Source organism: Colletotrichum higginsianum, chromosome 8 (assembly GCF_001672515.1).
Source record: "Colletotrichum higginsianum IMI 349063 chromosome 8, whole genome shotgun sequence".
NCBI classification, from domain to species: domain Eukaryota; kingdom Fungi; phylum Ascomycota; class Sordariomycetes; order Glomerellales; family Glomerellaceae; genus Colletotrichum; species Colletotrichum higginsianum.
The window spans coordinates 4322284-4344898 of record NC_030960.1 but is presented as its reverse complement, the minus strand read 5'-3'; the positions used below and the strand labels follow the sequence as shown (position 1 = coordinate 4344898).

Sequence of the window (22615 nt, the reverse complement as noted above, 5' to 3'; positions counted from 1 at the left end):
TGCTTCTGACGACACGCCATCAGGTTCCCCAGACACAACTCAGGTCTCTCAAGCTGTTCAGTCTCAAATCCGGTCTTCAAGCAGAGGATCAGGTGAGATCGGCCGATCTGCACACTTTTCGAGGCTTCTGCGACGTCAACGCCCTCGACCTGCTCCTCTCAACATCTCTCAACAGACAAACCAGGCTGCGCCCCTTACAGCCGTTGAGAACTCGCCTCCGCCGCCTCCTCCGACACCTCTTCTTGCGGGATGCCCTGGTCGTGAGATTTCGGGCGCAACTTGCAACGGTCGAGAGTGGGCTTGCGACTTTGACAAGCCTCCTGTCTTAATGCACCCTCATGACCTATCCAAAACGGCATTCCACGAGCACCCTCTGGCGCAACACATCATGCTGGAAAAAGGATGGGAGATGGAACAGCTTGCTCTCTTTGGTCTCATTCTCCCTGCAAAGGTCGACAACGGATCTCCGACATACACATGGGACAGTGACTCGGAAGAAGAGGAGGACTCGAACAAGTCCTCAATGTTCGACAAAGAGGCTAAGACGCCACTGAAACTACCTGCGGCACTGGAGCGGTCACGTACCCCCTCCAATATTCTTCGCAAGGTCAAGTCCTTTGCCAACTTTATTGCCAACTCCGACCTCGAAAAGGACGTGCCTGAGCTCCCGGAGCTCCCGGAGCTTCTTGATCAGTTTGGTTTACCGCCTGGGGCCCCGATTGAGCCAACCTCTCGAACTTTCATTCGACCGGCTCGATCCAGCAGCTCCCTTCGTCCCAAGGCGTCCATTCGAACGGTCCCCAGCGCTACCATACTGCGAGAGAAGCGAAGCGCGGGTATCGATAAGTCCCAGATATCCCATCCTGTTGCTCCTGAAGAGAAGAGACGCGCTGGATCGGACTTCAGCCAGGCGTTTGCTCGACGCAAGGGAACTGCCGAAAGCGAGCGCTCCTCATGTTTAGCGGGGTCTTTACGCAGCCCTTCGAACTTGGTTTCCCCTTCGTTGTCGACGAAACTTCCGCTCTATCTTCTCCAGCCACAGCATCCCACTGTCTACTTTGGCAAAAATGAAGCACCTCCCAAGTTTCGACTTGCGCCCCCTCGACTGTCTCCTATGGAATACGCCCGCCAGTATCTCCTGGCCAAGACAAAGGCAGACAAAGAGGATGCGGAGTGCAACATTTCCAAACCGATCTTAATCTGGGTCTGGACTGAGGACTATCGAGAGTTTCTCTTACTTCCCCACGTCCCCAAGGGCATACAGAGAAACTTTTTGCCCAGCAATGGCAAAGACTGGAAGAAGTCTGACTTTATGAGACCCTGTTCCGACCTCTATGCAAAGGGCATGGAAGGATGTTTGCTTACACCTCTTCCTTTGGACCTTGCCCCTTCGTCTCCCCTTTTGCCAGCTTGCTTCTTTGGCAGCTTACACTCTCCAAGCAGCTCAACCCACAAGCGCAGCATGTCAATTGGTGCCTTCACCATCGATCAACCTGTGCCAACTGAGAGCCAGAAGAGCCCACTCCAGTCAACCAAGTCGCTCCTCAGTGATCCATCAGCTTCTATCCTCAGAGAGCATACCGACTTCTTTGTTGCTGTTCATACAAACAGCAGGAGCGAATCCAAAAGACTTTTCCAGTCTGATCAGCCTTCCTCTTTCCACAGAGACCAAAGTACAAGACAGTACCATCTGCTTGCTCCTCAAAGAGCAGCTAGCGCAACGCCCTCCACAGACTCCTTTGCTACTACTCTTTCTGCCCCTTTTGTTCCTGGGCAAATTTCAGTTGGCAGAAGCTCTGAAGGCAGCATCCCTACAAACAGTGCAGTCTCTCAGCCATCTTCTGTACCCTCTCCACAGCAAACAATTACTGCAGCGCCTGGGGTTGCAAACACAGAGGAGGCTTATCAGAACCTGCTATCACCAACACAAAGAATAACAGAAAACAAGCATCAAGGACCAGCAGCATTTTTCCAGATATCCTCCCCAGACTCTGTACTCTCCTATTGCCCTGTTATCAGACCTCACTCCCCTTTACTCACAATTGAGAGAGATGAGCACAACGTCCCGCCTAGAGATCCAAGCGATGACGGATTGCCCCTCGCCCCTGTTTCTCCCCTCAGCAGCTCTCCTGCATCAGCGCAGACCAAACAGCCCAAAGCTTTCCCCGCTTCTCAGGCCACTAGAAACCCTGACCTCCCTTACAACAGTTTGGGTGATTGTCAGACCCAACATCCAACTGACGAGACATACTCACAAGCTATCTCAGATGGCGGAGCTGACCTTGCAGATACCTCTTCAGTTTACTCACAAGATAGTGTCATCACAGTCGTCCATCATCCTGTAGCTAAAGGTAATCACATACCTCCTAGCCCTATGTTGCATGCCCGCACAGCTAGCAAGACTGGACAAACTCAGGTAGGCCTAGGTCGACAGCAGAACAGTTCTTCCAACACCATTCATCCAAGAGGAAGAACCTTTCAACAATCACCTACTCTGCTGCCTCTTGCATACATCCCTAACACTCAGTCTGCCTATTTGCATGCTACAAGTGAGCAACCTCAGGACTTTCATGTTGACTATCAATCTCACGCACCCTCTGGCATTATCAGTAATGCGCCAACTTGGGCCACTAGTTCTACTGTGTACCAACGCGACCGGCATTCCACAGTTTCCAACAAAAGTCTTATCTCACAGCCATTCGGGTCCATATCAGCAGCCTCACATTGCCCCCAGACTCCAGTCTCTGCTTCCAACCTGCTGCCAGGCTGCTTCTCTGACAGCAAGGATGGTTGTGGCTCTCGCATTGAAGGGACAGCCCCCAAGGTACCTTTCAACATTTCATACCAAAGCAGCAACATCTCAAGGCTGCCTATCCTCACCTCAGTTGCTGAAAGCCCTTCTTCTTCTTCAACCCTTCAAATGTTAGTCACTTCGCCTTCGACCTGTATCCCTGGCGAACCTCGGCAAAAACATCTGCCCAAGCAACCAGACTCATCGGAAGAAGACGCGGCCACCCAAACAATCGAGTCACGCAACCCGGATCTCTCACCACTTCAAGTCCGTCGACGCAGAGCCATCGAGCATCTTCCCTACATCCCAGTCTCTCAGATTTACCCAGAACCACTGCGGATCAAGGCGATGAAGTCTCCCAATCCGGCAAGCGCAATGTCTCCTGGCGATGGCGCTGCCCCTGACTCCAGCATCGGTACTGCCACCCGATCGGCTTCGAGTATCATCATGGACGTTAACGCCGAGGTCGATCGCGAGATGGAACAGGTCCTCTCGCCTCGCACCACGGCTCTTGTTGCTGCGTCGGAGTCAGCCAAAGAGGAAGAGGAGTTCAATACTCCCACTCGTCGGGCGCCCCATAAACCACGCTCGTTCCCCAAGCCGGTTCCTTGGTCGCCTCCTATTCACCCCCCGCCCAACAAGCCGCTGCCTCCCATCCCTCGGAAGAGGAACACACCGTCGGAACCTCCTCCTCGCACGTTTGTTGACGTCGACTGTGGCTCTGGCTCCACTGTGTCTCGAGCTCTGACTCTCTCCCACGCTGCCGCCGTCCCTCGCGCCAAGGCTGCCTCTCTCGCACCAGTTATCACGCAAGCACCGGGACCAGCTCGCCCTACCCCGCCCATTGCCACGCCCACGTCCGAATTCTACGACCCATATCCGCCGCCAAGAGTCATCTGGACCAACGGAGACGTCACCGTTTCCGATTTCTCGATCCCGAAGCGCATTGTTCGCCCTGCAGCCTCCATGACAGCGATCGCTCCCCGCCCGCGTAAGTGCCTACTATCGAATCTATGGAACCCTCCAAACGCATATGGATACAGAGCTAACCACAGAACATTCTAGCTTCTCTTATGGATCAGCGACAACAGCAGGTTCGCCCCCAAGAGTCGGCTGTGAATGGCAAATCAGCATCTGCTGCCGTACCTGCCGTCACAACTTCGCCTGCGCCCTCCCGCTCTCGCCTCTTAGGTAAGATAGCCTCGATGACCGATATGAAGACCCGAAAAGAGACGGCTTCTGGTTACTCAAGTGGAAGCGGCAGCGGTAGCGGCAGCGACGATGCTATCGGCATGAGAACCTTCCTCGGAGAGGACCTCGCGTCTGCTCCCGCGTTGGCCGAGGAGAAAACCCAAAGGAGTGAGAAGTCTGCCGAAGGCCGTAAGAAGAAGTTCTTTGGAAGCCTCTTCCGCAGAAACAAAAAGACAGGAGAGAAGTAAGGGGTAGACGCTGGCCAAGAACGGGGTTTCCGGATCGGCTGTGGTTTGTTTTGATTCATGATACCAAAAATGTAACGAAGTAACGACTCAGGGCTCAAGTGCCCTGCAATAACTTGGTAGCTAGAATTCCTTCCCAGCTGAAGCACAGCTAATACACGAGATCGAGCTTAAAAAAACGAGTCCGTTGTGAATGCCGAATCGTGAATGGTGATCTTTCGGCATGGGAAACAAAAGGTGTGCCCCCCTCAGGTGGGAAAGACCCGAGGAACAGTGAGAAATCATGATGAGGGCCTTGAAGGTAACCGGCACAAGAAACATGCGCCAATTAGATGTCTTCCGCCGGACATCAATAGTACCGTCGTCAATAGATTTACAAATTTGCCACCCAGTCCTCTCATTTCGTAACAGCACCACTCACCGGGAAACCCTTTGTGTTCAAGACTCGGTGGACTTCCTCGTCACTGTCCATACATAGATCCTCAAGGACTATGATCCCGGAGTCCTTATCCATTGTCTCTCACCGTCAACAACACCACGCCGTTGGTCGCGACGCCCGCCACTACCAGATTCCGGATCCCCATCGATCCCCGAAGGACCTCCAGATCGCTGCTGCCAAATGCCGAGATGAGTTAGTTTCCTTGAGACAAAGATCTCTTCGGGGGAGAGGTGTGGCCTCCAGGACGAATTGAGGCCTTGGTTTAGCCTGCCCTCAGCGCGGACGAAGGCGTCTGTCGACGAAATACGCCTAGAAGGGGTTCATGCGGGGGACCTCGGGATAGTTGCGACGGAAGTCGATAGTGATGTGGATGACAGGTATGCTCTTCTCGTGCGCAGCGGTGACGGTGCAAGATACATGGGATAGACAGTCTTTATTCTCTAGCAGAGTGGCGACGATGTTATCGATGAGGTCCATCTTGAGGAGGGCTGTGTCATTGCTTAAAGAAACTATAATGTACGAAGGTGGGTGATTTGAAAAGTGACAAAGCAGATAACCAGGCCTGGAGCAGTTAGACGTCTCCCCGAGGTGACAGTATCCCTTAGTGAGTTTCAATCAACGATTTCCAAACACCCTTCTTTTGAACAGATCTCTAGTAGCAACTCTTGCCGGAGGTTGTTCCGACTCGTTCCTAAGTCCATTGATGACTCCTAACTTCGTGCCTTCTGACATATCCCAGGCTCCCGGACTCCACCCCATGACTTTTGATGGGCGTTTTAACGATTTCTGCTTCTATGATTACTAACTTACAAGAGAGATCCGATCTGAGGTCTTGTTTATCGATGGCCTGTTCCGCTAGACCGACGCTACCTGAATCTTGTCTTGTACCAGAAATGGCACTCCTTGTTGTTATTGCGAAGCGTATAAGCTTCCAAGCCAGACGTTTCACCGTCATATATTCGTCGTTGAAACTGATTGTTACGACGCCTTCTTTGTCGTGTGCTAAACCATGAAAAAAAACCGCTGTTCCTGTTCACTTCGCAGCCGCATGGTGCTCATTATGTTGTCTAATTGGTCGACTGTCCGTCGTTCTTGGTAAAATGAGGGAGCTGTACTCAACCTTTACTTCTGCCGCAACCTTGTGACAATAGCATTGTACGCTGGCTTCGGCTCGTAATTGACGTCGAAAAGCAATGGTGTTGCGGTGCTGATCCAAGAGTTCTAGCGGCAAAATGAGAGTCAGCATAATTGCGGTCCACTCCAGATTTGTATCTGTCACTGGCAAAAGCCCCGTCTTGGTTCTACCTTATCGCTGACCCCCCAGACAGTAATGCCTCGGCACTTGGGCACGCTGAGGCATGCGCTTACGACGTTCGCGTACTCATTTGGTGGCGCCCCGGTGATATCGAGCTCGGTAATGGCGATCTCGGTGACGCGTGCGCTCGCAAGCTTCTGCAGTGCGCCCAGGACGTTCCCGGCCATGTTCTGGGCCAGATGCGTCTGGGAGCCTTGATCACACGTTAGTCATGTCATTGCCCCGTCAAACACCCGTGAGATTGGAGCCCATGGGCCAAGGGACTACCTACCTATGCCATCGATAGGAATGCCCTGGCCGAGCCACTGGTTCACCTTGCTGACTATGGCGACGACCTTAGCCCAATCCGCCCGGTCAAGGTTATAGTCGTTGATGTAGAGCTTCGCGTCGGGGTCTGCGGCGCGCGCCGCGCGGAAGGCGATGCCGATGTAGGCCTCGCCGAGCACCCGAGAGAAGACAGAGCTCCGGAGTGAGCCGTCGTCGTTGAAAGCCTCGTTGACGACGTCCTTGGCAATGGATGGCAAGTCAGCCGACGGCATCAAAATTTGATCATCTCTTGGCGAAACCAACCCACGATCGGACTTTGCCCTTGTATCGCCCGACGACGGCCTTGATATGTGTCTCGACGACGACCGCAAGCGTAGCCTTGTCCCTGATGACGGACACCCACGCCGGCAGGGCGCGGTGCCACAGCAGTGTGTGGCCGTGGATGGTCTTGGCGCCGTTCTGCCGGGCCCAGTTGACGAGAAAGTCGGCGTTGCCAAAGGTGAAGCGGTTGCGTGCGGGCTCGAGTGCATCCCACTTCATCGAGTACTCGGGCGTCACTTGGCCAAAGTTGTTCCTAATGATTGCCGCTGTTTTGCCCTGCTGGAGAGTACCGTTGTCGGTTGAGACGCCGATGTAGAGTTTGCCGCGGGCCTTGAAAAGCCGGTCGATGCTGGTTGGAGATTGTCGTTCGGCGAGGGGAGACATGTAGTCGTCGGGAGGGAGGGCGAAGACGGCCAGTGGCGCAAGGATGATGGGCATTGAGAGTCTCATGCTGGAAGCTAGACGATCCCACGGGCAGCGTGCATCTGCCGCAGGGGCTCGCGGTCATCTAATAAAGGCAAATCGAAGAAACCATTTTTGCCTGCCTCCATCCTTAGCGAACATTGGCAGGGGATGTACGAACGCGATTGTGTATGCTGGGACAAAGACAAAGGGGGCGAACGGCAACACGATGGAAAACAAAAAGACGGACAGGAGGCATGGATGGAATGCAGCAATCTAACACAAACCGTTCGCCCTGCCGACCAACCGTTCCGGTCGCGGCGATGGACGTAGGCCTGCACTTTTCCGGCGGCCGTCTCATGAGCATGCTTTTCAGCCATTCAAATTGCAATGGGGAACGGCATTTAGAAAGACCACGCGATCGAGGGACAGGGACCGGGCTGAACACATTATCACATGTGTATCATCTGAACGTATGGAGGAGGTGATTGCGAAGAAGTCAGCGTTGCGACAGCAGTGAGCCGCCCAACGTACAGTTGAGATTGCAACCGAAAACTGCCCTCCCAACTACATACCAACCTACCTACACAAGTAATTACGTACCTATTGGGCGCCTGGGCACTTACGCCAGACGGTGGCACCGTCACAGTGAGACTTCAATTGGTACGCGCAAGTGCAAGTAGCCAAATACACAGTCGTGAAGACAGACGAGATGGCAAAATCTACACAGTAGAGAGGGGGGCCCAAGCTTCCTCCCCCGAGATGGCCGCTAAACTCAAAGTGCTAGAAAAAGCGGGTCGCGCCTGCCGAAACATTTTCACACCCGCGACAGTCAAACGCGATCCTTCCCTCCCGAATAATCGCCTTACCCCAGGGAGCTCCTTCCACGCTCACCTTCCAGACCAAAAAAAAAAAAAAAAGTTTCCCCGCTACGCGATCCGTTCATTGTTCGTCCTCCACAAACTCCCGTCAATTGCGACCGGAGGAGCCCTCACTAATAAGCTTAGGATATCCCAGGGTCTCTTTGCTAGCGCGACTTCCGTTTGATGCGCACCCCCGGCCGCTCTGGCTTGTTGTCTTTCATTCAACCATGTTCAGCTCCATCTCCAGAATCCTCGCTGGACAGTCGCCTCCCAAGAGCTCGTACCCAGGACCCGCGAGACCCGATTACGAAGACACAACCGACAGAATCTTCCCTTCCACCGCGCCCGCCGAGTATCCCGATGGGATCGAGGATCATCACTTGACGGATATGGCTGCGCAACACTGGGGCCAAGACTCCATCATGGGTTCACCCATTGCCCCGGACGTCGACGAAGGCCCCGACGAGATTCCTGATGGCATCACCGACTACGTCGACCCCTTTTCTTCCATGCAGCCTTTCTCCACCCAGCCCTTGTCCGACGAAGAGGAAGCAGCTCCCGCCCAACTATCGAGCGAGTACGACGACGAGAAGAAGAAGAAAAAGAAAGGAAAAAAGGGAACGGATGTGGACGAGAACAAGACCCACAGTAAGAAAGCGAAAAACAAGACGAGGTCGGCCGACTTTGAACAGTCTGGGCAGGCCCTTCCAACTCCCACCACGAGCAACGAAGAGAATGCTTCCGCCAGTCAGAAGAAGAAAAAGCGTAAGCGTGAACCGATGAACTCAACCGAGTCGAGCGAAGCACACGATTCCGCCCGAAAGAAGAAGAGAAAGAACCGCACCACCTTGCATGACATCGAGGACGTCGACGTGGAACACTTGCCCGAGGGTACTGTATCTGATTCACCTATCACCTCCGTCAGAGATGACGCCGAAGACGCAAGCCCTGCCCGCAAGCGCAATCCTGCTCTGGACTCAATCTTGAAATCCGACCCCCAGCGATCGTACCTTGGGGGAGTCTCAAAACAGCTTTTCGACCAACCTTCCGACACTCCTGCTATCGATGCAAAGGACGACGAGACCCCCGTTTCCCTGTCGTCCCCGAGTGTCGCTGCGCAGAGAAGGAGGAGCATGTCACGGGGCTCCCAGATTTCTGTCTTGAGGCAGAGCTTGGCTCGAGAGGTCGCATCCCAGCCTGATCGAATTTCAGAAGCGGCCGAATCTGCAGATGAGGCAATGGATGAGAATGAAGGGAGCGCATTGGACCCTGAGGAGTCGTCAGACGCACTGCAGCATTCAGCGTCTGCCAGCCAACAGGATCACGACGAAACCGACGGACAAGGCAATGGAAGCGACGAGGACGCCGACATGGCCGACGTTTCGAACGGAGCCGTTGCCAACAACCTACCGCCGTCCTCTCAGCCGCCTAGGAAAGATGTTTCAAACTCGATTGTCGATGACGAGCTGGCCGTTGAAGAGCCACAACTACCCATCAGAACTTTTCGTGATGCCTTGAACAACTCGGCTAAGAAGCAAGCCGCCCACGCCAAAATGGCTATCTCTGAGCGTGAGAAGCCTGTAGCCACGCCCAGAGCTTCTCGTCGTCGGAACGTCGAGGATGACGCATACAACTCTGACACTGGTAACGTTCCAAGTTCGGCCCAAAAATCGGCTCGCTCCACAGCATCCAAAAGACAGCGACCGAAGCCAGACTTCTTTGAGCATGCGCCCAAAAGCCGATTCACTGTTGAAAACCAGGAGGCTGAAGCGAATCTTGACGTCGACGATGCGCAAAACGCCAAGGAAAACCTAGCCGCTCTATCCGAGCTCCCTTCTGCTGAGGCAACGGAGCCTCGGAAGAAACAGAAGAAGAGTCGAAAGCCGGCAACAGCTCGCGCATCAACCGCAGCCCACCTTGCTACGCCCAAGACGAATGCTACCAAGAGGACTGCATCCCAGAAAGCAGCAGCCCCTCACCCAGATTCAGAACAGTTCCTCACGGGACAGTTCTCTGTCGACGAGATGCGAATGCTCTCGGAGGCTGTCGAAAAATATCGCGACGAACACGGATTGTCACAAAAAGAGATGAACGATCGTATCCAAATGAAGAACCGCAAAAAAGCTGAGAAGTCAAACAGGGCTAAGGGTCTCGAGTTTGACAGTCAACAGTTCCAGGACATGTGGGCCGCTATCTGTGCCGGTGTTCCCAATAGGCGCCGTCAAAAGATCATCGACGTCGCTCGTCAAGAATTTCACAACTTCAAGGCACGCGGAGGAGGATGGACGACACAGGAAGACGCCAGACTGGAGGAGCTTCACACTAAGCATGAGGGCTCCTGGGTCAAAATTGCCGATGAAATGAACCGCCATCCCAACGACGTTCGAGACCGCTATCGCAACTATGTCATCTGCGGCGGCATTGAGACTCGCATGAAATGGACCGAAGAAGAGGAACGAGAGTTAGTTGAGCATGTCGTTGCCTCGCTGAGACGGATTGACAGGTCGCCTGGAAACAGTCGGAAGTCGCCATTGTCTCTTCTCAACTGGCAGAGCATCAGCGAGCTAATGGGCCATCGGCGCAGCCGTCTGCAATGCGCGAAGAAGTTCAAGACGCTCAACGTGGAACTGAGCCCTACAGAAGTTCTGCGGTGCTCACGACCCTCATCAACGGTTACCTGGACACTGGAGAAGGCTCGTAAGCAGATTCGGGAGATGCCACCCGAAGACAAGTACGAAATGGTCAACGCCATCCTTGCCGGGGCCGCCCGCAGCGACCGAGATATCAGGTGGGCGAAGCTTGTCGACTTGCAGTTCCGCCAAAAATGGCCTAAGCCGACTCTCAAGTTACTGTGGCATCGTCTGAAGCGGCAGGTTCCCGACTACGAGGAGAAGACGGTCAGAGACTGCAGCCGCTGGCTACTGGAAGATGCCGAAGCAAACGGCCTACGAGGCGTCAAATTCCTCGATGGCGGACACGCAGACGGCGACTCAGAAGATGAATTGATGGTTGTCAACCCTCCCAAGAAGCAGCAGGGCCCTAGTCGACGAGGCAAGAAACGCAAGGACCGCAGCGAGGAAATGGTGGTTGATTCCGACAGTGCGGAGGATGACGAAACCCGACTGGCGAACACCGATTCTCCTTCCGCACAACAGCAGCCATCTTCGGCGGCATCGCATCGATCCACCCCGCGCCTGGCGTATGCCCCAGAGAGTACCCCCCGCGCGACTCCTCGGAATTTGCGTCCCGCAACAACCCGGGACCGAACTAGACTGGCACCTAGTGAGTCGGAAGGAGTTAAGCCCAGCCCGGCTAAGAAGCGGGTCAGGCTCTCTGGGAGCAGGTCAGCGCGGCAGCATTCGTTGGAGGAAGAGGGCGCTCCGTCAGAACCCATGACCTCTCAGTATGCGGTCAAGGACATACCCGATAGACTCAAGGAGAAGAAAGAAGCAACCAGGCGACGGATATCGTCGGGCAGCCGACTTCGCTCTACGGCGTCACTTCAGCCTGAGTCCGTTCAAAATAGCGACATGGATGAAGACATGCCGCCGATTCACGTACCACCATCGACGCAGCCGCCAAGCCGCCAGAGCTATATTTTCAATGTCCCACCAGGCACCTGGGCCAGGAAGACAGGAAACAACATCCTGCCTGGCTTACCTGTTGAAGAGGGAGCAGAGAAGTCAATGTCGGACTTGGAGGCTTCCAGTGGTGAGACGCCTGAGGTGGAGAATAACACACCAGTGGATGTGGCAGCGTCTGTGGCGATCACCAAACCACACGAGAAGAAGGACAGACGCATGAAGACGCGAGTGGCCAAGTCCCCAACTTAGAAGGTTGTCAAGGCACAGCGGCATAGTCGGGCGTTGAAGCTTGTGAAGATACTCAAGTAAAACAGCGAGGGGGGCGATGCCATGGTTGACTTTGGGTTGGAATGATACAACAGCGGACTAGGGATGGCCAGATAGATTTCTTTTTCTTCAGTCGGCGTTAAGCGGACGCCACGGAAGAGGGTTCGGCCGGGTTCCAGGGGCATGTGGTCCCGCAAGGCGGGGTGGGAGTATGGCATGCCGTCATGGCCTCTTTTCATATGTATCAATACTTGGGCCGTGAGTCCTCAATGGCCCGACAGGCAGTGAAGCCGTTGTTGTGTAGTAGTTAGGCCACATGAATAGTAACCTTGCTGAAGAATCGTTTCTTTCGATCTCCCAGTTGCGTGCTATGTGGTGTGAAGATGCACGTCATCGGCACATGACTCGCCGGTGACCAGGAAGACCACTGTCCGAAAACGAGGAGTAAATTTTCTACCCAATGTCGTCATAAGCTGTTCGAAATGAATCAGCAATCGGCCATCACGAGAAAACGTGGTTATCTCCGACGCCGTGACGTTGTCCTGACTATTGCCGCCGTCGCCCCCGGAGGGCCGTGACGCCGGGGCATCTCCCGAGACAACGCCGCACGCCTTTCCCCGTCGTCATGAGGGGGCATCGTGGTTCCGGAGTTTCTGGTGCGGAGTGGATTGCGAGAAAAATCTACACATTTTTGAGAAAAACGGAGGTCATTTGTTTTTTGAGAATCCCCAGAATGAGAGGTGGATTGCACGATGGAGCATGGCAGCATGTTGTGGAAAGAGTTGGACCAACATCATCCGGGGAAGGCGTGGGCGTCTAGCATCCGAGTTTGAAGAAATTTCTGGCGTAGACCCGGCGACCGAGGAAGCCAAAAGGACAAGACGTCAGATAATGGGTGCATGAACGATTGTGTGACAATTGGCTTCTCAGTCGGAGCAGACCCAGCGAGATGTCAAGGCCGTCGCGTCATTCGCGGCAAGACGTTGGGACGCGAGCGAAGAGATAATAGTGGAACCATCCACTCAAGTTCTAGATCTGGAAAGGCCGCATTTTGGTGCTGTGTGATTATGATAGCAGCATATCTGGACTTGGCAAATTTGAGGGACCCTTTGGTCTTTTTTTTTCTCTTTCTTTTCTGCCTCTTTGGTCTGTTGAGGGGGAGGCGGTCATAGTGTGCGTCAACGAGCGAGAGAACAAGCGCCCGGTAGGAAAACTCTAAGGCAACGACGATTCGATTTGTCTCGAGGTAGTCGACACAAGGAAGTGTTGTGCGCAGAGAACGATGAGAGAAGGCGGAAACCTTCCGATCAGTCCATATCGGAGCATCCAAAAGAAAGCGGGCCGGAAAGGGGGTGGACGGCGGACCTTAGGCGGCGTGGCCGTGGCCGCACTTCGGGCCCTTAAGAGATGTGACCCGGTTTTGACGTGCTGTGTGGGCCGACGGGCGACGGGTATCCATATTCAGGGCGCACGGCCCAGACGAGGCGAGAATTTGCGCGCGATGGGGAAGTCGGCATTCGCATGTTGCTATTGTTTCCCGCTAGCCGGTTTGTGAAGGCTCAATTGTGCAATAACTAAGTAGGTGGTGGTTTTCCCTCGTGGAGGCCGTTTGCTTGGGGGTCAAGCACTCCCTGCAGTCAGCGCCTCAAATCGCATCGACTGATGCAGAGCTTGTTTTAGGGCAATGGCTGTGTGGGCTGTCTTGATCAAATCCCAATGCACCACAGCAAAGTTGACAGCTTGATGAGCGGCGATTGGCATGAATTAACCATCATTGCCCTCATCTCCAAGTTTCTCTGTTCCATCTCCAGCACATACGCTTACAAAGACAGACTCTCAAATCTCGTCTCTCCCTCCTTTGTATCCCCGTTGGCTCCCCTCTATTCCCACTTCTCATCCAACTCTGTCGTCAAGGAGGCCCTTTCGTGTTATGTTCTCGACTTGTCGGCCCTTTTTCACGGCGCCATGAGATGAAAAAGACACCCCCTTTCCCCCCCTCCAGAGTTTCCACCTCTCATAAGCGTAGGCTGTTTCGGTTGGTTGCCAGCAAATTCGGTCGCTGTTTCTACTGCTTGGGAATATCAGGTGACGGGTCTTGGTGGCCGAGACTCGGGCTTTTTCTGGACTCGCACCGTTGAGAACGGACCGACGAGGGGAGGGCCCGGTGATGCGGTCGCGGGTCCGCTGAAAGGTAGGTGGAGGTTAACAATGTACCTACGTTGGCAAATAGGGTCGGTTGGCACGCCGGCGATTGTTGTGGTTTGAGACTCGAGGCTCGAGGTTCGGGGTTTCTGGAATTTGAACCATATTCGCGCCCGTGGCGATCCCCTACTGCTCCGAATGCCGTTCAGCCTCCCTTCACCTCCCCCTCCCCAGCCTCACGTGGTGTCCCAATTGTGAGGGACCAGGTGAGTGCTCAAAGGGGACGGTGTCAAGCCACACCTCTCTCTAGGTGGTTAGCTGGCAACAGCGGCATCTGAGTGCCGGGCCGAACAGGCAACTAGGGCGGCAGGGGTCATCGCAGGACAGGGGTGGTGATAACAAGCGCCGATAGATGCCAGATGGAAAACAGATGAGTAACTGCGAAGTGGGGGGAGGGAGGGTCGGTGACAGTCTGTGTATGGATACAGGGGCAAGGAACGCTCTGCATATTCGGACCTTGTGTGGGCTTGACATGCCACGTTTTGCAGAGGTGTAGCAGCTGCTGAAAATTGCTGACTGACCGGTTTGCGGCGGAGGGGTTTGTCGTGATGATGGCACGATTAAAGAGCTAGATTCCGCAGCAGGAAGAAGGAAGGCAGACGCCGTTGCCCGGTAAAAATCGTAGCAGACAAACGCCAGACATAAGACGCTGAGCATTAGCCGTCACCGCATCGGCTATCAGCCATCAGACAGCGGGTGGCGGCGACAGTGGTGGTGGTACAAACCCACGATATTCCCATGAGCAGGCCGTTCCATGTCACAGATGCCCGCCCGTGCAGTGGAGATCTGAGGCGGCAGCACGCTACTTGGGATCCACTCTTTTCTCTTTTCCTATTTTTTCTTCCTTTGCTTCTTTCCTGCTCTTCGCTCTGTCAGGGTTGCCCTTTTTCATTACCGTCTCCCATGTCGGGATCTTTCCGCTCGTTCACGGCGCAGTTTGCATGCTACATCGTCATTTGCTTGGCAGTTTCTCGTCTGATGTACGGGTGGCCCATCGATCTTTTCTAGAAGAAACGCATGGCCGCTGCGGACGGTAGGGAAGCTGACTCTTGTTCACTCTCGACAAACCTGCATTGCAGCCGCTCTGTTGCCTGCTTGCTAGGTCGACATGTAAGTTAGCAGCAAAGCAGGCTCCACGTCGTAGCGAGGTGAAATGGAACCTGGGTCCCGAACCCTGACGTCAATCGGAGGCTTCGGGATCCCCACCCACGACCAGACCTGACGGCGGCGGGCGGACCATCTCGTGCTTTCTGCTCTTCTGCTCGCACTATCCGTAGTGTGTCCATACTCTGTCGTGTAAGTGGTCAGCAAAAGGCAAAATTCTTGTCAGGGATCCGTTCGGCGAGTTCCAGCTATCAAAGTATTGCCGCGACCCCTGATCTCTCTTTTCTTTCTCTCTTTCCCATAATCGCTCTCGGCCTATCCATCTCACTCACCCTTGTCCCTTTCTCATTACCCACTCGTGAGCCTCAACTCTACTGCAGGCCGACTGACTCCTCTTAGTGGCCGAGCATTGGACCGAGAAAACGTGATGCGCCTTGGGCTTCCGACGTCAATCAGCTAGCTCATGGGGGGTCAGTCCCTGACACGCCGGATTCAGAACACTCACACACTCACTCCCACTGTCTCCTTCACTCTTTTCTTTGAGTTCCGACACGCACACCCGTGTGCCCGTACCCGGTACATCACAGCCCCGCCCGGGAGGTACTCGGTGTAATGTACCGTGGACGATGCTCGACGTACGGCCCGGAAAAGCTACCGGCCATGCCGCCGCAAACATCCCCCTCACCCATGTCGTTGTCGCCGTTTCCGTCGTCGATGAAGTGTCTTAGTCTGACGACACGCCCCCCTTCCTAACATGTCACTATCACCGTCAGTCAGTCAGCCGCGCACGGCGTCTTTCCACAGACTGGCCAGAACTCTCTCTCACCCGCCATTCCGCCCACAGTCCCCCATGCGCACACGTACGTTGCCGCCCGCACTTTTCCTGCTTCTCCCACGGGCCCCCGACTTTGTCCGCTTGATGCATGTTGTGGGTGATGGTGGGGGGGGTTTCGACGTCTGCGGTCAACGGCCGGCTGTTGCCCAGTTTTCCCCCTTCTTGCCCGGTTGGAGACGTGATCATGAGGCATGAAAAAAAGCACCTTTCCATCTGTCATGTGTGGGAACACACGCGGAGGCGAACGGGGATGTACGGGGGAACGAACGAGGGAGGGGGAAGAAACCGGTCATTCCTTCCACTTGTGCTTCCACTTCCAACCCACGCATAAACGACGTACCAAGCAAGGACCGATCGGGGCTGATTGACGTCCTCTTTCCTACCTCGTGCCTTCTGTGCCTTGAATACAAAAAGAAATCTCGTCTCCTTCCCTTTCCGCCTGCCCCCTCACTCCTCCCTTCCTTCCCCATCCCGCATATATCGCGTCTAATCAGAGTTTTTAAACTCGCCGCCTCCTTCCTTCCCTTCCATCTCACATCTGGCCGCTTCTGCCCACCTTTTCCGAGCCTCTTCGCCAACCAACGAACAACGGCTATCCATCTTATCCCATCCCTTCGACCTCCACAGTCAAAGTAGACTTACCCATTTGTCCGTTACGCATCCTCTCCTGGATTGCCTTGGGATACATCACCGCCTCTCTTATACCCGCCAAACCCCCCTGACGCGCTTCGTCAACCACTGCCCAAGATGCAGTTCCCCAAGCTCGGTGGCAAGGGCGTTGAGCACAAGGACCGGACCGACGCCGATGCGCCCACGGATTCCAACTCAGTTGACCTCGTGGCTGAGCAGAAGGTCACTTTCGCCGCTTGCTTCCTCGGTCTTGTTGCCAGTATCGGTGGTTTCATGTTCGGATATGTCAGGTATGTCTTGGTTGCTCCCTGCCCGAGACACCAATGTCTCGCTTCATCGTCCACCCCTAAAGCGACGTCCGTTTGCTAACCTTTCCGACCCCCGCAACAGCGGTCAGATCTCCGGTTTCTTCCTGATGGAAGATTTCATGGAGCGCTTTGGCGAGCCCCAAAATGGAACTTACATCTTCAGCGCCGCTCGCCAGGGTACTATCGTCGGCCTCCTCTGCATCGGCTGCCTCGTCGGTGCCCTGACCGCCGGCAAGCTTGCCGACACTCTCGGCCGTCGCCTGACCATTTCGCTTTTCGCCTTCTTCTCCTGCATCGGAATCGTCATCGAGATCTCGTCCACCAACAAGTGGTACCAGTTCGCCATCGGCCGCCTCGTCAACGGCGTCGGTATCGGTGCCCTCTCCGTCGTCGTTCCCATGTACCAGTCCGAGTCGACCCCGGCCATCATCCGTGGTGTTATTGTCTCGACGTACCAGCTCTTCATCACCCTTGGCATCTGGCTCGCCGAGATTGTGAACTTCGCCACCCACAACAAGGTTGGCTCTGCCTCGTGGCGCATTCCCAACGGCCTCGGTTTCGCCTGGGCCCTCATCCTCGGTGCCGGTATCCTCCTCCTCCCCGAGTCCCCCCGTTATGCCTTCCGCCAAGGTCGCGAGGATGAGGCCCGTCGCAACATCGCCAAGCTTGCCGGTGTTGAGCCCAACGCCATGTCCGTCAACGCCCAGATCGACGACATCCGCGCCAAGGTTGCCGAGGAGAGCGCCGGTGCCGATACCAGCATCTGGGAGATTTTCACCGGTCCTCGCATGCTCTACCGCACCATTCTCGGAGTCGTTCTCCAGGCCGGCCAGCAGCTCACCGGCGCCAACTTCTTCTTCTACTTTGGCACCACCGTCTTCTCTGCCACCGGCCTCAGCGACAGCTACGTCACCCAGCTCATTCTCGGCTCCGTCAACGTTGCATGCACTTTCGGTGGCTTGGTTGTCGTCAAGAAGTCGGGCCGTCGCATGGCTCTCATTATTGGTGCCCTGTGGATGATGATGTGTTTCTTCGTCTACGCCTTTGTCGGCCACTTTGCCCTCGACCAGAACGACCCCCAGAACACCCCCACCGCAGGAACTGTTCTCGTTGCTTTTTCGTGCTTGTTTATTGCAGGCTTTGCCACGACCTGGGGTCCTCTCGTCTGGGCTGTTGTTGCTGAGCTGTACCCTGCCCGCTACCGCGCTCCCGCCATGGCTCTTGCCACCGCCTCCAACTGGCTCTGGAACTTGTACGTGACTCTTTTTTTTGTCGTTGTTGAACTACGAGCTAACATATCCCAGCCTCATGTCCTTCTTCACACGCTACATCACCGACGCTATCGACTACCTCTACGGTCTCGTTTTCGCCGGATGTTGTGCCGCCCTCGCCGTCATTGTCTTCTTCTTCGTAATTGAGTCCAAGGACCGCACCCTCGAAGAGATTGACACCATGTATGTCCAGCGCGTCAACCCCATCACCTCGGCAAAGTGGCGCGGCGAGGTCCGCAAGAACCATCACAACGAGTCCTCCAGCGAGGCGGAGAAGGCCGAGGCCACCGTTTAAGCACATCGTCCATTTGGATACCGGCTCCCCGGAGCTTTGCATCGTCCATCAGACTATCATAGTCGGCGTACACATTCCGTATGCACCATTGGTTCTCCAAGCCAAGTCTTGTGTAACATACAACCTTCATTGCGACGGCGTTGGGTGGCATTTTGTATTCTTAGAAAAGAATTGTTCATGAGGAATGAGACTTATTTAATTGTTCATTGATAACTTCCACTCTTTTTGATGGATCGACTGGGCTGAGCGACATGTGACGCTCTCGTTGTTGTTTGTAACGCCCACGAAGCAGAAGTATGAAGTTGAGGTTTGGAGTGTTATCCTTACGGATCGGTACTGAATAGAACACCTCGAGACCTTGGGGCAAATGCAACATGGAGTCCGAAGCTATGCACGCCTTACCTCGGCGTCACTCAACAATGACGTTGAAGTTTGACTAGACGCAAACATACAGCTCTCATAGGTATGTCACTAGTCCCTGCAAAGCTAGGATGCCTTAAGATACTGTCTCCGTTTTGGCAGAGGTGTATCTGCCTTTGATGTCTACTCTCTACTTCCGAAACTGTCGCTGACCTATGTCGATGATTTCTGGGTCACGATATGTCATGCCGAACCTACAAATTTCACCTGTCCACTAAGGCGTCGACAACTATATTAGGTTCCACTGACAGGGCGAGCGCGAATTGCCCCAGTTGACTCGCAACGAGCTCTCCTCATTGGTGGTCTTCAGTTACTTAGCGTTGAAGTAACGGCATCTCGGTTTGAAATGAGACGAGGTGCATGAATTGAGCTGCGTCGATGCTACCGGACAAATGGAACGGGTTTTTTTTGCTCGGGTGAACATTACCAGCAGCACCAGACTCTGAGGGGTATGTAAAGCAGGTTGTAGGTAAGCTTCAGCCGGTGCGATCGTCCATGAGTTCGTTCATTATAAGCATCGGTTTTCAGAAAATCTGTCAAAATTAACCAATTCCTTCAAAGAAATAATGAGGTCTATTTTGGTGCTGGCCATGAGCTCTCTCCTCCAGATTGGAGCTGCTGTTTCGCCTGGAGTCAACAGCGGGGAATCCCACGGATTCTCACGAGGTATCACAAAGCAGTACGGACACCCAGGCATTTATCGCTCTCAGGACGGCCGGACTTCGTGGCGGACAACCGGGCGATTCGGTTTATTGACTATGAATCTGACTTGTTCCATAGGTTCGATACGGCGCAAGTCACATATTTCCCCGCAGCCAACTCGACGGGCACTGGGGTTCTCGTATGTCCCGGCGGCGGATACGCCCGCGTGTCCATTGTGAAGGAGGGATATACCCCGGCGGCGTTCTTGAACAACCTGGGCATCGACGCTTGGGTTCTCGACTACACCACGGCCTCAAACGCGACGGCACCCATCTACCCGAAGCCGCAGAGTGAGGCCCTTGAGGCCCTGGACTACATCCGCGAGCAGAATCGCACGACCAAGCTGGGCATCTGGGGCTTCTCGGCAGGCGGCCATCTTGCGGCGGTGACGCTTACCGACCCGGCGGCCCGTCTCGACTTTGGCATCCTCGCCTACCCTGTCATCACACTCGAGGGGAGCTACACGCACGTAGGCTCGCGCAACAACCTCATCGGCGCCAACTCCACCGCCGAGGCGCGGCAGAAGCTGTCGGCGCAGAACCTCGTCTCCGCGACCACGCCTCCCACCTTCTTGTTCCACACGTTCAACGACGGCAGCGTCCCCGTGCAGAACACGCTCCTCTTCGCCGAGGCCATGGCGGCCCACAAGCGGCCGACCCAGGTGTTGGTCCTCCCGGACGGGTCGCACGGGCTGGGTTTGGCTCTTGACGATCCCAAGCGAAGCTGGACGCCTGAGCTGGCGCGGTTCCTGCGGTATGCCATCTAGAGGGGCGGCATAACTAGTCACTTTAAAAAAGGGTCGCTTATAGGATTCAATCTCAGACCGTTGCATGTCGCCATTGGCTCAATAATAGTGAGTGTGCTCGGTGTTGGTTGTGCACTAACACGGTGATGTCATTAAGAGCGCACACGACAGACGAGATGATTTGAAAAAAAGAAAACGCAACAGAGACGGGCAATGGTGAGGATAAAGAGGATTGTATTGACTAAAGTACAAGTCACGGCAGCAAACTCGCTGCGAGACAATGTGAGTTTGACCACCAGGTCGCGGAATCGGGTATCTAGATCTCTAACTACGTCCCGAGGTGTTCCATCCGTCAGACTTGATTGCAAACTCTACCGTCAAGACTCAAGAGAGCTTGGCTTCGTCAATGTTCCTCAAGAAGATGGTGTACCACTTGACGAGGTTGATGTGCCCCTTGACGCTCGTCTTCTCGTCGACGGTGTGGATGCCCGCCCACTCGTCGCTCTCGGGGTCGAACCCGGGCAGGAAGCGGAAGATGTGCTTCGTCAGGTCCCAGTAGTAGCGCGTGTCTGTGTTGCCCGTCATGAGACCGGGGGAGACGACGAGGCCCTCGCCGTAGAGCGCGCGCGTGGTGCCCGACAGGATACCGTAGGGGGTGACGCCGTCGACCTCGGTCGGCGTGACGGGCGCGGGCTCCAGCACCCTGTCGTTGTCCTTGAGCGTGATGCTCGACGGCGTCTCGGCGGCGCCGTCGGCCTCGAACGCGTGCAGGGTGAGGTTGTACTTCTCGGCGACGGGGCGCACGATCTCGGCGATCTTCTCCTTGACGCTCGCCGACCGGTCGCCGACGTTGACACGGTGGTTCACGACGACGCGGACGCGCTCGGGGAGCGCGTTGATCTTGACGCCGCCCTCGATGATGTCCGTGGCCACCGAGGTCGTGAAGAGGTACTTGATCTGGGGGCCAGCCTTGGCGGCTTCGCGGGCCAGGCGGTCCGTCTGCTTCTTGCACACCTGCTGGCGGTCGGCAGCGGGGAGCAGGTCGCGCAGGTTGTCCGGGAACTCGGGGGCGTAAGCGGCACCGCACTGCAGCTTCTCGAGGTACGGGTTGCCGGAGATCAGCTCGGGCTCGTAGGGGTTCGCCTCGATGCGCGTGACGAGCTCGGACAGGATGCCGATGCCCGTGTGCGGGGGCGGGATGGAGCTGTGGCCGCCGGGGGTGCGGACGACGATCTCGACGTCAATGTAGCCCTTCTCGGCCGTGCCGGGAATGGCGAAGTCCTTGCCCCACTGGGTGTCGAAGCCGGACCCCTCGTCGATGAGGATGGCGGCGCCGTCCTTGCCGTAGCGGTCCAGCAGGACGGGGGCGAGGTGGCCGGCGCCGCGCTGGCCCGAGACCTCCTCGTCGAAGCCGAAGGACAGCACGACGGTGCGCTTCGGGGCGAAGCCGGCGGCGATGAGCAGCTCGACGGACTCGAGGATGCCGATGAGGGAGTTCTTGCAGTCCATGGCGCCGCGGCCCCAGACATAGGTGCCGTCGTAGGCGCCGCTGAAGGGCGGGTGCGTCCAGCTGTCGATGGTGGTGGGCGCGACGGGCACGGTGTCCTGGTGGGCCATGAACACGGTGGGCTTCAGGTCGGCGTCGGACCCTTGCCAGGTGTAGAGGAGGCCGTGGGTGTTGACGCGCTCGAGCTTGAGGGTGTCGTGGACCTTGGGGAAGGTCTTTGCGAGGTAGGCGGAGAAGGCGAAAAGCTTGTCCCAGCGGTCGTCGACGCCGACGGCGCCGTAGTTGTCGAAGGACTCGGTGGGGACCTGGACGGCGCCGGACAGGCGGGTGATGGTCTCATTGCGGAACTTGGGGGTGTCGAGGTACGCGTCCAGCTCGGAGAGGCCGGTCGAGTTCTGGGTCGGGAAGAGCGGGTCGACCTGACGACAGCCAGCGGCAGCGCCGGAAGGGCCGTGACCGTGGTGGCCGTGGCCGTGACCGCCGAAGGAGGACGGCGCGTGGAGGTAGGTCAGGAAGAGGGCGGCCGGGAGGAGGGACCACCACGCGGTCCGGCGGGCGCGGGCGCGGGGCGGGGCGGCAGAGGCGGCGTGCTCCGGCGCCGGGTGGGTGAAGGGGAGTTTTTCAGACATGGTGCGTGCCAATGGGATGTTGCGATTGGGGGTTGCAATTGGAGGATTCAAAAGAGTTGGTTGCCGACCTCTCTGTGAGGGTGTCACTTGGACCGATGACAATGAAGGATGAGAGGAGGGTTGGATAGGAAGAGAGGAGAAAAGCGAGGATGGGAGGAGACGAGGATGGAGAGGCGAGATGAGAAAGTTGAGGAGAGGTTTAAGCGATGATGTGCTACGCTATGTGTATGACAAATGAGGAGTGAGCGGGCGAGGGAGCACAACTGAGCGAGGACGACTGAG

The 22615-nt window shown here is 55.7% G+C and overlaps 8 protein-coding genes across 8 annotated transcripts; 5 read left to right on the top strand and 3 right to left on the bottom strand.

Moving 5' to 3' along the window:
• Nucleotides 1–388: 388 nt before the first annotated feature.
• Nucleotides 389–1551, top strand: CH63R_12267 (uncharacterized protein; the record flags this gene model as incomplete). Its single annotated transcript, XM_018307241.1, has 2 exons — nt 389–1355; nt 1529–1551. 2 exons carry the CDS (start codon nt 389–391, stop codon nt 1549–1551), a joined length of 990 nt encoding a protein of 329 aa, XP_018154082.1.
• A 1615-nt stretch (nt 1552–3166) lies between these two features.
• Nucleotides 3167–4230, top strand: CH63R_12266 (uncharacterized protein; the record flags this gene model as incomplete). The annotated part of the gene is made up of 2 exons (XM_018307240.1): nt 3167–3782; nt 3857–4230. The coding sequence occupies 2 exons, from the start codon at nt 3167–3169 to the stop codon at nt 4228–4230; spliced, it is 990 nt and encodes a 329-aa protein (XP_018154081.1).
• A 1558-nt stretch (nt 4231–5788) lies between these two features.
• Nucleotides 5789–7007, bottom strand: CH63R_12265 (Beta-xylanase; the record flags this gene model as incomplete). Its single annotated transcript, XM_018307239.1, has 4 exons — nt 5789–5887; nt 5972–6174; nt 6253–6487; nt 6552–7007. 4 exons carry the CDS (start codon nt 7005–7007, stop codon nt 5789–5791), a joined length of 993 nt encoding a protein of 330 aa, XP_018154080.1.
• A 1054-nt stretch (nt 7008–8061) lies between these two features.
• On the top strand, nt 8062–11667 carry CH63R_12264 (Myb-like DNA-binding domain-containing protein; the record flags this gene model as incomplete). The annotated part of the gene is made up of 1 exon (XM_018307238.1): nt 8062–11667. The coding sequence occupies one exon, from the start codon at nt 8062–8064 to the stop codon at nt 11665–11667; it is 3606 nt and encodes a 1201-aa protein (XP_018154079.1).
• A 1911-nt stretch (nt 11668–13578) lies between these two features.
• Nucleotides 13579–13992, bottom strand: CH63R_12263 (uncharacterized protein; the record flags this gene model as incomplete). Its single annotated transcript, XM_018307237.1, is given in 3 exon segments — nt 13579–13779; nt 13818–13899; nt 13904–13992. Coding segments are annotated over 3 exon segments (372 nt in total).
• Nucleotides 13993–16573: 2581 nt separating this feature from the next.
• Nucleotides 16574–18330, top strand: CH63R_12262 (Hexose transporter; the record flags this gene model as incomplete). The annotated part of the gene is made up of 3 exons (XM_018307236.1): nt 16574–16746; nt 16847–18016; nt 18069–18330. 3 exons carry the CDS (start codon nt 16574–16576, stop codon nt 18328–18330), a joined length of 1605 nt encoding a protein of 534 aa, XP_018154077.1.
• Nucleotides 18331–19316: 986 nt separating this feature from the next.
• Nucleotides 19317–20218, top strand: CH63R_12261 (Endo-1,4-beta-xylanase B; the record flags this gene model as incomplete). The annotated part of the gene is made up of 2 exons (XM_018307235.1): nt 19317–19429; nt 19531–20218. The coding sequence occupies 2 exons, from the start codon at nt 19317–19319 to the stop codon at nt 20216–20218; spliced, it is 801 nt and encodes a 266-aa protein (XP_018154076.1).
• A 363-nt stretch (nt 20219–20581) lies between these two features.
• CH63R_12260 (peptidase family M20/M25/M40) lies at nt 20582–22333 on the bottom strand (the record flags this gene model as incomplete). Its single annotated transcript, XM_018307234.1, has 1 exon — nt 20582–22333. The coding sequence occupies one exon, from the start codon at nt 22331–22333 to the stop codon at nt 20582–20584; it is 1752 nt and encodes a 583-aa protein (XP_018154075.1).
• Between the last annotated feature and the right edge of the window lie 282 nt (nt 22334–22615).